The 12,818-nt window shown below is 36.6% G+C and overlaps 1 protein-coding gene across 4 annotated transcripts in view; it reads left to right on the forward strand.

The window, feature by feature from the left end:
- Nucleotides 1-12,818, forward strand: part of NEBL (nebulette) — a 271,880-nt gene that overhangs the window by 221,901 nt on the left and 37,161 nt on the right. For 2 of the 4 annotated variants that reach the window (XM_063324684.1, XM_063324685.1), the window contains exons 12-18: nucleotides 378-488; nucleotides 2,731-2,841; nucleotides 3,512-3,622; nucleotides 3,865-3,975; nucleotides 4,484-4,588; nucleotides 7,719-7,811; nucleotides 12,671-12,763. The exons of the other annotated variants lie outside the window; for them this stretch is intronic. In XM_063324684.1, coding sequence (XP_063180754.1) covers nucleotides 378-488; nucleotides 2,731-2,841; nucleotides 3,512-3,622; nucleotides 3,865-3,975; nucleotides 4,484-4,588; nucleotides 7,719-7,811; nucleotides 12,671-12,763 — 735 coding nt within the window. The remainder of the gene's footprint in view (nucleotides 1-377; nucleotides 489-2,730; nucleotides 2,842-3,511; nucleotides 3,623-3,864; nucleotides 3,976-4,483; nucleotides 4,589-7,718; nucleotides 7,812-12,670; nucleotides 12,764-12,818) is intronic. 4 annotated transcript variants of the gene reach the window in all.

Raw genomic sequence — 12,818 nt, forward strand, 5'->3', positions numbered from 1 at the left:
CATTAGTGGAACAGGGGTAAAAACTGCAGCACAGCATATATTGGTCTGTAAAAGCAAATGCTACGGCAGTTACAATGTCTGTCGAGAGGCAGCTGAGGCCCCTAAACAATGTGCTAGCGCTGTACAGGAGGACTATTTTTCAAGAGCACAACAGGAAAATACATGACTACATGAAAACCTTTTCACTTTTTCAACATTGTACCTTTAGATTTCATAATTTCTAATTCTATTTTAACTCTGAAACCTGTACTTCAGCTAATTCATATTTCATAGAAATTTCAAAGAGACCCTTCAGACATTTAATCAGTGGCTTTTCTTTTCAAGATCTTGCACATAATATTAAGTGGAGAAATCTCTCTCTTTCTTTAAATCCTTAGAAAGAGTATAGAAAAGATTTGGAAGAATGGATGAAAGGAAAAGGAATGACAGTGTTTGAAGATACACCAGATTTGATTAGAGTGAAAAACGCAGCTCAGATACTAAATGAGGTATGTTATGCTAGTCAAGGTTATTGATGTCACAGAAAGTTCACTCTTTATGCTATACTCCACTGGAAATATTCCAATTTTTTTTTTTTTTTACATAATCTGCAAGGGAATATGTATTAAGACTAAAGCTATTTCTGTTTTGCTTTAAGAATATAGAAAAGCTCTGAAAAAACCCACAATTTATGACAAATATTTCAGATTTTCAGGCAATGGGAATTGTTAGTGGGGTCAGTAGATACAGCATTTAAAACTGGGTTCATTTTTCCATCTATGTATTTGTTCAGCTAGTATAATTAATGCTGTAATGGAAAAAGAGTTGACTGTTAATGGACTTGTAAAGAAAAGTCAATGAAATAATTTTGAGGTTTTTTTTGAATCACGTACCTGCTATTTGAAAACAAATATTGGTAATGACTGCCAGGCATCCTGGGAAGATCTTTTATCCAAACAAACCAGTCTACTTGTGAAAACCTTTTTCCAAAAGTAGAGTGCTCCTGAAGAAATGAATTTTCTTGAGCTTACGGTTCATCCAATGCAAACGGACAGGTGGAGGCTCCTTCCAGAGTGTATTTTTAGAACTGAACTTTGGTATTAACTATTGGTCTAAGCTGTTCTGGAGGCGACATGGAAGCACATAAGTGTGCGATCTGCTCCCATTGTGAAGGGATGGGAGTGGAAGTGTAAGACTCCTTGATCCATGTACTGTTTCTCAAAGACCATCCTGAGGAACTGACGTGCTCGGGAAGCCTGTGTGTTCAGCAGAGCTGCCAGTTCCACAGCTGGCAAGGCAGCAGCTCCCGTGGATGAGCTTGCACAGGCTGCCTGGGAAGCAGCAGTGGGGCTGGAGGGTGTGGGTTGGGAAGAGGGAAGGCAAAGCTCATGCTGCACTTCACACGTTTGGGGAGTCATTCTTTCAGAGCAATATATATATTTATTCTATGGATTTGTATATTTTGTATTCATTTGATATGTATATGTATGTTTGCACACATATACACACATAGCCTTAAGAAGCAGAGGGAATGCCATGCACAGGGCCAACCATACCACTGTATGCAAGTGCGGGAATACATAACTGTGACTCCCACGATTATCTTTTTCTTGGTGTTTTACACAGTAGGAAGCTAGGATGAAACATCTGCTGTTCCGCCTTTTTGCAGAGAGGAAGAGAGAGATGATGTCTTCTCACAGATTAAGTTGTACTTTTTGCCAAAAAAATTGTGATTTTGGAAGTAAAGAGTTGTTTTATCACATTTATTTCCACATCAGGGTGAGACAGAGATGGAAGACTGGAAGTCTTTTTGCTCTTGTTCTCGTAACTATGCTATAAGTGATCGGACCATTGCATTGAATAGAAGGATATTTTCCTTCTTCTTCCTAACTAATGTACAACCTAAAAAATGGTTAACAAACAGGAAAAGTAAGAAGAAAACATTTTAATTATATGTATTTTTATTTTGAAAAAAAACCCCAAAGCTGTTTTCCACAGGCAGAGATAAACTATAATAGAAAAGAACATCTAGAAATAGCACTGCCTGAGAATATTTTAATTTTTTATTAAAAAAAAAAGTACAACTATTGTATACAATATTTCAGTATTAGATTTTAATATCATGTGCTTATGAACAAGAAATTTATCCTTGCTTGGATAAGCTGAAGATGAAATATTCATTTTCTTTCCTGGTTATTTATAAATTATGTTGTGGGGGGAAAAGCAGCAATCATGGATGAGTACTGCCACTTGCCTAATGGCTGTGGTTCAGGAAAGACCTATTAAATGAATAAATTACAACTTCCTGCTCTGAAAGTTTACTGGAAACAAAGCTGTATGGTATTAGATTTCTAACATGTAGTCTCTTCGTAAATAAAATATTTTCTTAAAAGTAAAATGTGTTTCAATTAGGCTGGCACCAAGTCCCAGCTCATTACACTATGTTCTGCAGAGCTAAACTTCCCCTTTACTTTAGACAATAATTGTAGCAAGCTGTATGGACTGATTTCCCCCATCCTCTGACAAATTAAAAATTCAGTGGTGGAGTTTTGTACATTCAGTGAGTATCTCCTCAAGTTTTCCTCCTGTAGTTTATGTGTTTTCCTGACAAAAGCTTGCCAAGACCTGAGAGCTGTGACTCTTAACATGAGATTTTTGATTAACTCTAAACCTTAAATTGGATCTCTTGTGCAAAAATCTGCCTGTAACTCTCTGGCTATTGTGAATATAATGTGAGTTTTATCTTCACAGAAACAATACAAGAAAGACCTGGAAACTGAAATTAAAGGAAAGGGTATGCAAGTTGGTCCAGATACTCCTGAGATAAGACGAGCCAAGAGAGCTTCTGAAATTGCAAGCGTGGTCAGTACCGTACCTGGTGGAAGCTTTCGATTTGACAGAATGTGGCAAATTATTGTCATTGAGAATTCCAGGTGGTGACCAATCTAGGCAGTAGCAATACCACAAATTTCACCAAGTACCTAGTCTGTTGAGCTGCATAAAGTCTAAAAGTTGCAAAATCAGCATATGGGGGAAGGTTAAGACTTCCCAGAACTTTGACCTTTCTGTCATCCTTTGCAGGTGGGTCTTGTTCCTCATGAACCACACCTGGCCTGGGCTGTGGTCAGTAGCTGCAAGCCCTACTGCTTTTAGGTCTAAAAAGCCGCTTGTTATGGCCAAATGATAAACAGAGTTAGAGAGATGCTAAAGCCTTATGACCTCAGTCTTGCAAAGCACAGCTGAGGGAGAAAGTCTCGTCTACATGTCTGTGATTGTGGCTGCCAAAGCTCAAAGACAGTAGATGTGAAAAGCTACGTGAGATTTGAAGTAAGCAGTCTGTTACAAGAATTTTTTAACTGATCGTCAGGTACAGCATAGGTGTCTCATAGATAGATCCTACAAAGCTAACGCTGTTGAATCAAAAGTTATTTGGTATTTTAAGAATGCTGTTCAGTGGAATCACAAATTAAAGTAGGAATGATTTAAGAATTTGGCTGCCAGATGCGAATATTTCCAATGCTATACTTTTCAGAAAGAATACAAGAAAGACTTGGAGAATGAAATTAAAGGAAAGGGAATGGAAGTGGGCATGGATACCCCTGATATACAACGAGCCAAAAAAGCTTCCGAAATTGTAAGCCAGGTGAGTACAGGATGAGCCTCTTAAGATTACTTTGTAAGGAAAACACAATGAGATGTTAAAAACATAAAATCTTCTTGAACAGACTTGGGCTAAAAGGAATAAGCAGTGCACAATAAAAAAAATTAAAGAAATTGAAGAATTTGTTTTAAAGTTCAACCAGTGCTATCAGAATAGCTTTGAAGACGGCATGTACAAATAACTGTACAATTAGTTATGGGTTTTTTCTTTCTTTGTTTCTTCAGAAAGAATATAAAAAGGATCTGGAGACTGAAATTATAGGAAAAGGGATGCAAGTTGGTCCATATACTCCTGAAATACAGCGGGTCAAAAGGGCTTCAGAAATAGCAAGCCAGGTAGGCATAGTTCAAAGGCTGAGTGTTTTAGTTCTGTGTAACAATGAGTGCTTGACATACATTGCTCAAAATACTTCTTCTCTAGATCTATAGAGGCTTTCATACCCATATTAAATTAATTTATATGTAGTAAAAAATCTTACCGCCTGATTCTTACTTGTATTTAGGCCTGTCATGCCATGTAAATTGAATTTAATTGTTTAGATCTACTTGCAGGTCTTTTTACATTACCTAATGAGAAGGGTATATATATCCTGATAGTGAAGGGAAAATATATAATATATATGAGAATATATTTCTTTTATATATATATATATAATATTTTCAGTAGGGGACACAATGTCAGGTGTCCCACGCAGACGATGATAACAGTATCATGGAGGACAGAGGTTGAAATAAATACTGTACAAGGATGTTAAGGCTCACCAGCAATAAGCATCTTTTGTTGCAGTTTGGATATTCGGAGCCCAAGAAAGCAGGAGGTAGACATTTTAAAATTATTTTTCAGAAAATGTACAAAGATGAAGCAGAGAAGATGCTCTGTAACTATTCTGCTGTCCCAGACACTCCAGAGATGCAGCGGATAAAAAGTACTCAGAAAAACATTAGTTCAGTGAGTAATAGTGCTTCTCTCTCTACTTGCAACTTTTCAGATATTTTTCAGTTTAAATAGGCTCTCTTGTGCCACAGCATGAAACAGGGAACTTATGAGTAAATGTCCTCTAAACCATTTGCATAATTTTCCTGGCAAAAGCTGTATCCCTCATTTCTTTCAGTAAAAAAAAAATACCCAGCTTTTCTAGGTGTGACACTTGTATTTTGAATTGCTAAACCACTTATACTACCTCGCCAAGCCACAGTTATTTTTAAATGAAGTTTTATTTTTTTCTTTTTCCATGAAACCCCAGGAAGTACTTCATTTAAAAGGACAAAAAAATCTAAGGCTTGTTATTATGGATGTAAGATTTTTCATCTGTTTCCTATCATATGTACAGAACATCAAGATTTGGGTATAAAATGGAAGAGATCAGGTTTCATAAATATGTATGTCTAATGATTTTATATTATACTGGATATTTTTTTTTAATTTTATGCTAGATTTAAGTTTCAGTTTATCCCTAAATATAAATTATGAACTTAAGATTTCTAAAATTGCCTGGTTTGTGATGCATTCATTTCCATTTCCTTTTTGGGCCCATTAATTCTGCTGTTTGTAATTCTAGCTTTGCTTGTAATATAAGAGAGAAGAGAAGAGGAGTAAATACAGCCTCCGGAACGAAAGGCTGTCCAGTTAGTGTCTGTTTTTTATGGCAGACTAAATAATACTAATAAAGCCAGTGATTTGAGAGAAAGGAATATAAGTTACTTAAATATTTTAGTATTAGCTGACACAGATGTGGTTCTTTTGCTTAGAGATATTCTCAGCTTCTCCAACTCCTCACAAGTACAAGGTCAATTAGTTTCTGTCAGAGGTGTTTACCTGCAGCTATTCCATATCACTGCAGCTTCGCTGGGGGGGTAAGAGCCTGTGGGGAGAGGAGAGAAGAAAAGTCTCTGAGACTGCTCTAGGCAACGCTCTCTCCTGTAACCTCTTCCAGACATTACCTGCTCCTTTTCTTCCTTCAGAGGAGAGCAGCTGAAAGCTACATCTTTCTAATAGGAGCTGTTGACAGGCCCACTGGCCCCATTTTTGTTTCTTTTTACCTGTTGCCTCTTGGTTTTGGAACGGTGCTCTACTGCGCGGTGTGACGGTGATGAGCACCGTATCTCATGTCACTGGCATCCTAACATGCTGCTCCGAAACTCCCATGTAACAGAGGGGATCCAAGCTAGTATCTATTGAGCTACTTTTCCTCCCTGCTCCAGTCTTCGATAACTTTTGATTGAGTCCTCAAACAGGTCAGCGGGTCTGGCAGCGCGGACTCACTAGCAGTTAGATACCAGGCACATAATAACCTTCCACTACTTAAGCTTTGACAAGCCTCCGATACATCTGAACCCCTTGCAGACCTATAGGCCAGTCTGAGCTTTCAGTGCTGAGGCTGAAATTACCCTCTTTGTTAGTGTACTAGATAATATGAAATAAAAATATTTTGTCTTTGGGGTGATTTGTATTTATTTTGTGATGGTCATTTTTCTTTTTCTGAACTGGATCCTCCAAATGTAGGAAAGCAGTTTATAGTTGTGATTGAATTATCATTTTTTTCTTTCTCTAAATTTTAATCTTTCAGCATTCTGTGCAATTTACATTGTAAAGGTAAGTTACTTTTTACTAAGTTAAAATATAGCTGGGAGCAGCCCCAATAGAAAAAAAATAATGACCCCTAATAGGCTTCTGATTTTTGGATTTTGTCTCAAGTACTTTCCTGCCTCAAGGGACAAAAAAAGTGGCTGGCTTTGCAGATAAGATCACCACTGCCTTTGGCAGATGATTTACAATAGGATATTTACTGCAGAGTCATCTTTTTCATCGAAAAGTTCCTAGCTCCAGCATTTTTTACCACTCCCTCCTTGGTAGAGGAGAAAAGTATATTTTAATTCAGTCCACTATGTAAATCTTTCTACATTGTCCTAACATGTTGGCGCAGAAGAATTTTCAAGTTCTTACTCATAAACTGTCTCTGTTCTGACATGGTAAAATAAAATTCTAAATTGTTAAAGGTTTTCTGGATATTTAAAAAATGAGTTATGGACATAAATAATTCACTTTCTAGAATATTTGGTAGCACTGGTCACCCCAGGTTACAGAGGACTTCAAGGAAGTAGGAGGAATGCATCAAGAATGATGTTTTATTGTTTAAGGTTTATTGAAAGGAAAAAAGTTAAATAAATCTTGGTTTAAGAAAGACAGAAATACTGAATGATAAAGATTTATGTTACAAGCTCCAGGATCAGACTTGTTTTTACGCTACCAGCCTGGAAATACTTACTGGAATGGCAACAGCTGTGTCACCAAATACTGAAATTCAAATAAAGCTTCTTTAGGAATTTTGCAGCATGAACTGGTGCTCCATTTGGAATTTGCAGAGCAGTTATTTACTGTCTCTTTCAGTAAATCTGAATGATTGATTCTACTGATGCGCTTTGTGTTTTATCCTTCACTGAAAAAATTGAAATAGGAGAATTATATACACAGCATGTGTATCTTTCTCAGAAGTGAGCTTTGTTTTTAGATGTAGTCCTCAGCTTTCTGGCTTGAACCCAGAAATCAAAACATTGCGTGACTTGGATTGTAGCTCTGGCTGTTCTGGTTGTTTTGTCATAAATATGTCAATTTTCTAGTTTGCTAAATTAGAAATAATAATATCTCTTCACTTCTCCGTATTTTAAGATCTGAAGATTAAAAAAACCAATTCAAATATTGCATGTACGTGCATGTTCAAATACGTTGAAATGAGTGAGATTACTCGAGCGTAAAGTTGCATTTGTAAAGGTTTACAGATTATGATCTAAATTTCAATATTATTTCCAAAGGTAAAACTATCATTACAAATACTTACAAATGTTTGAGGTCAGTCTAAAGGATAATAATAGATTATCTGGGTCACAGTTGAAAACAAACAGAACGGTATTATAGTTATTGATAATTGTCCTGATTTATGAAAAATTAAAGTATTTGCTTTCTTAGCAAGATTTATGATCAGACCAATTTGGAACTTGGAAAATTGCCCAGCCCTTTTATGAGAACTTGTACTTGCATTGCGAACAGTCTCATAATTACTTTTTCTTTTGGGGAAATGGAGGTGTTTTATAAGAAGGAAGTAGGAGCTGGCACAGCTGTAAAAGAGACTCCAGAGATTGAAAGAGTAAAGAAAAATCAACAGAATATTAGTTCGGTAAGTGTTATTAACCTTAATTATTCTTACGTGAGTAAATGGTGGTCAAATTTTTTTTCCATCTTGTTCACTAAAAATTCTACGTTTTCGTATCGCTCATCTCATTCAAATACCGCTTCACTGGATTTTGGATATAGAGCTCCATTGTAGCAGAGTTAGAGCTCCCCTCTAGTGTAGTTCTTTTGTGTCCAAAAGTAGAGTTTCAAGTTGAAGCATCATGAAAAATAGGAAAAAAATTTAACTAAATATTTGAGGAAAGACTTTTGACTATCAAAAAGTGATAAACATGAAATGTATTTCCTGATACAACAGCAGTTGTAATTTACAATTTACAAAAATGTACAAAATAGAAAAATCTGTAAAGTTCCTGTAGAGTTTTCAAGTATTACTCTTCAAGAAGAGGAAAATTATGTCCAGACTCAAGCTATGTGAAAAGGTGGAGGGTTTTGCCTCTTTATATGCTGATTACAAGTTGATCTGTGGATCAATTCTGAATTGATATTGTTTATCTGTGGATGCTCAATGTCTTTGGCATTTTATTGGGCAACTAAAAATAAAGTACCAAAATGAGAATTTTCTAAAAGTAGACCATGCTCTTCTGATAAATACATGGCAAAACTTGGAAAAAAGTGGAAAAGTGACTGCCAAGCAAGAAAACGGTTGTAGCTGCATTGTTCACTCGTTTGGAATTTTTGGTGCAGAGTCCTCTGGGGCCATTTTTATGTTTGCGACCTGACTTTTTTGATTATTAGATGCTTTTTAAAAAATAAACTTTGAAAGTAATACATAGACAAGACACTAGATTGCATTTAAATATTAGTTGAAATCCAAATCAGGGACTCTGGACATCTATTCTACTAGAATTTCCTGTTTATCGAGTAGTGTTAAATGTGGCATTTCCCAACAAAGTAAGGTCAGGTAGGGAATTTCCATAAAAATTTGAAAAACTCATATTTCCCTTGGAATTTTTCTCTGCTCCATCCATCACTTTTCATCTTGTCATTTTGAATCACAGTGCAATTTGAAGATTCAGTGCAAGCTACCATGTGTCCTAAATCCCAACGTAGTGTTTCTGGTTGGGAAACTGTAGGTTTTCTTGATTTGAGGGTGGGTTTTTTTTGTTTTGGTTTGTTTTGTTTTTTGGTTTGTCCCTCCTCTCCCATGCAATTATGTTTTTGGGTGGGTTTTTTTTTAGCCAGATTTGTACTGGTATTCTACAAACAGAGACCTAATCTCTTGTTACCTATTTGTTTTCCAGTTACCACAGGCATTTATTTTGATGTAGTGACCTGCACGCACACAGAGGCTTGTTAGGGGTAGTCTCACTGTAATGCTTTTTCTCAATACCTTTCAAAGTGAAAGGGAAAAATAGGGTACAGTGCTCTTGCTGTTTTAGAAATCCTGAACAGTGGTGAAGAGGGGAGAATGAAAGGTGGATCAGTATGCTAGTAAACACACTTGAACAAAAGCGTATCAAAAGAAACACGAAATGCATTAGTGGTTTAGTGGTATGATGTAAGTAGCATGGCCTTTACCTTGCTAGTCCATGTGTAGAGTTAATGTTTTACAAAGATATTTTACTACATGGAGTGTATTTGAGATTGCTTAAGTCCTGTATAATATCTTTGAAAAGTGTAGAATGCCAAATTTAAAGGCAATGTGCAAGAAAGTTTTAAATTATATGTCAGTAAGAGGGATATTATATTGTGCAGTAAGAGGGAAATTATATTGTCTAATTTACAGGAGTCACAAAGGAAGGGTAAATTACACCAATTTTGACTCCATTACATTGAAACATTTTAGGCATATCTTTGAATTTAGCCAGAAGGACTTAGGACATCTTTAAAAGTATTTGCTGAGCTAAATGAAACTGGAATGTGAGGCACATCTGCAGTGCAAAACAACCCGGAACACCAAACCAAAATAACACTCACTTTACAACCAAACTGTGCAAAAAAAAGTCCATTGCATCATGTTTTGAAAGTGATCAGATTCTTCCAGATGACATATATTGGAGACAAAGGTCAGAACGGTCTGTTTTCAAATCCTAAAAAACAAGGTGGTGACAGCCAAAGAGGTTGAGCTCATCTCACCTGTTGTGATGATTGGCTTGGAAGAAGCAGCCTCCAAACACAGAAGTTTGAAAGCAAACATCAGACCCATGGACTATAACTGAATCTGAACCGAGAAGCTACAAATAACTAAAGATTTTTAAAAAACTTTTTTATATTGAGGGACAGGCAGGGCTGGACACAGCACTGGGAAGAAGGCTTTTGGGGGAAGATGTGTTTTTGTTTGTGTGCAATCCATGAGGAAACCCCTGTGATATGTCAGTCAACACCACAAAGCTATGGTCTGACTAAAACTCAAGCAATGGACATTTTGAAGCATTTTAAGGACTAGTAGCACTGCCAATTCTTAAGCTTACCTAATAGTCTCTATTAAAAGACCCTTTTTTTCCAGTGGTTTAATACTGCTGCCAGCTCTAAACTCTCTGGACTGAAATTTTCCATTCCTGGTCTGTGTTTTGGGCTGGTTTGGTTTTATTTATTTATTTATAAATTTCAGCCAAAGCATCTTCCAAGTATGAGCTTAGAGAAAAACAAGTTGTTTAGTCTGTGTTAAAAATTTGGCATTCTTGAGAAGTACCACGTCTTTGAGAAAAGAGTTGAAAATTATCCATCTAAGTGACATTTGGTACAGTGGATTTGGGAAAAAGAGGCCGGCGTGAGGAACTGAAAGTGTAGAAGGGCTTGGTCAAAGTGGACAGGCCAAATGTGGGGAAAGAGGGGAGCATGAGGTTCTCCTGTGCATAGGTGCTGCCTTCCAGAAGACCTGAAACAGAACCCAAGGTCGTTTAGACTCATCACTCGCTTTCTGTCAGCATGTATCTGAGGTACCCTTCGTCAAATATTTTCCCTTTCTTTAGTGGTGGTGTTCACGGAGGTAACAAACTACGATTGTTTTCATGGGTTTGGGCAGTCAATCTAAACAAACTACAAGGGGCTTAACATGAAGGTGCACAAAAAGGAACCTGTACATCATGAGAAACTGGGTCCCCAAGAGGAACCTTTAGGGAGTATTATTAAGGTCACTAAGTCAATACTCAAAAGCAAGAACCTGAATTCAAGTTCCTGTGTCTAGACCTGATGATCCATGGCCAAAGTATATGATTTTATACTTTGCCATGGAGGCGGACCTGCTCTGGTTTTCTGGTTTGCAAACATTCAATGGGAATTCTCATTTGAATGCAGGTGGTGTATAATCTGTTAAACGTCTGTTAAAATTATGTAGCCAGATTAGCTGTTACTTGTCTGTGCTCCCTAGTAAAAATAGTACTTTTCCTTGTCACAATTCCCTTTTTCCTCATTTCACAGCAAAATTAGTGAATTCATGTGTGGCAAAAACTCAGACGCTTTAGCAAGGAGCAACATAGAAATGTTCCTGAAGAAATCAGTAATTCCGTCATCAAAGCAGGGCCTTAGAGCAGTTAAAGAAAAAATACAACAATCATCAGTCATGGGCCGCATGCGAACTACTCACTAAGTAAGGGTCATTGATTATGTGTAATGAATGAGGCAGAATTCTCTTGAGAAAAGCAGCTTTTGGTAATAGATAAAGAAGATTATAAAGCACTTAAAGAGAAAAAGAATTAAGTAGTAGAAAATATATTAAAAGCTAGTTATGGAACATATTTGTACAAGGGGTAAAATTAGGGTTACATTTAAGTTAACTGTGTCATTTTCTGATTTTTGAGTCCTTGATTTTGCAGCCTTAAAATGTATTTAGCAGAAGTTTTGCATGCCACATTAATATAAAACTGTACCAATTGATTCATTATGGTGTTCCCTTGCTCTTAAAGTACTTTTCCTTCCTTGACTCTTGCTAATGAAAAATGTTTCCAACTATTATGTATCACTGCACACACAATTTTGAATGTTTTTGTCAGCTTTCCTGGTTTATTACCATAGTAAAGAAAAAGAAAGCATGCCGTATCACTGTAAAGAATGGCATGGTCTACAAATATTGTTTATTTTATGGTGGCAAAAGAGATTTGAAGCTGAATGTGCTGAATACTGGACAGGAATTTCGTCACAGACAGTAAGACAAAGACAATGCACAGATTTGTCCAAGATGACCCTTTTGGATAGCATATGGAAAACCAGAAAATATGATGCCTTTCTTTTTAGTACTACATCCACTTAACATTACAATTCTTTCTCATTAAGTTGAATTGCAGTTTTGGTACATATGGTGTATAATTGAAAAAATTCTAGTTCTATGCATCTTTCAAATTGTGGACTCTACCATATCCAAACATACTGCTGTTTAGAAGAGATTAAGTGTGGCAAAAGCAACAGTAAATATCTGACAGCATCTTCAAAGGCATCATCCATCCAGACATCTGCATTCTGCCTGGTGTGTCTGTGTGTTTTTAGAAAACTTGAATAAGACTTTGAAGTCATCTTTAAGAACACATCTGTGAAATGTTTGGTTTCTGAAATGGACTGGTAGACTCTATAGCAAGATAATAGCAAGCTGAAGTCAATGTGCAGCGTCCCAGTTATGATGAAGATAGCCACAATGCCATCTGATGTATATTCCCACTGTAAGAGTGTTAGGATACTAGGCTTGTTGCATGCACTCTCTGCTGCAAGCTATCAAAAAAGATGCATTGGAGACCATAGCAGCCTCTTTCAGAAATGAAATATAACTGTTCCTTTCCAGGTCAGTAGTGTTGGGAGGTGTGGTCTAGCTGTGCAGTATGCGTAAGGGAGAGACTGCAAAATGTTTATTGTGGTTTTGTGCTTGTCTGTATCATCTTTAATTGGTAATATTTTGCAATATTTATTGTGCAGATTAAATACAAGGAAGAAATTCAGCATGCAACAGCTATTTCTGATCCACCTGAACTAAGGAGAGTTAAGGAAAACCAGAAGTATATTAGCAATGTGTGTCCCATTTTCATTGCTTGCAGACTTCTCTCTGATGTATTACATGTGTTTG

Source organism: Chroicocephalus ridibundus, chromosome 2 (assembly GCF_963924245.1).
Source record: "Chroicocephalus ridibundus chromosome 2, bChrRid1.1, whole genome shotgun sequence".
NCBI lineage: Eukaryota > Metazoa > Chordata > Aves > Charadriiformes > Laridae > Chroicocephalus > Chroicocephalus ridibundus.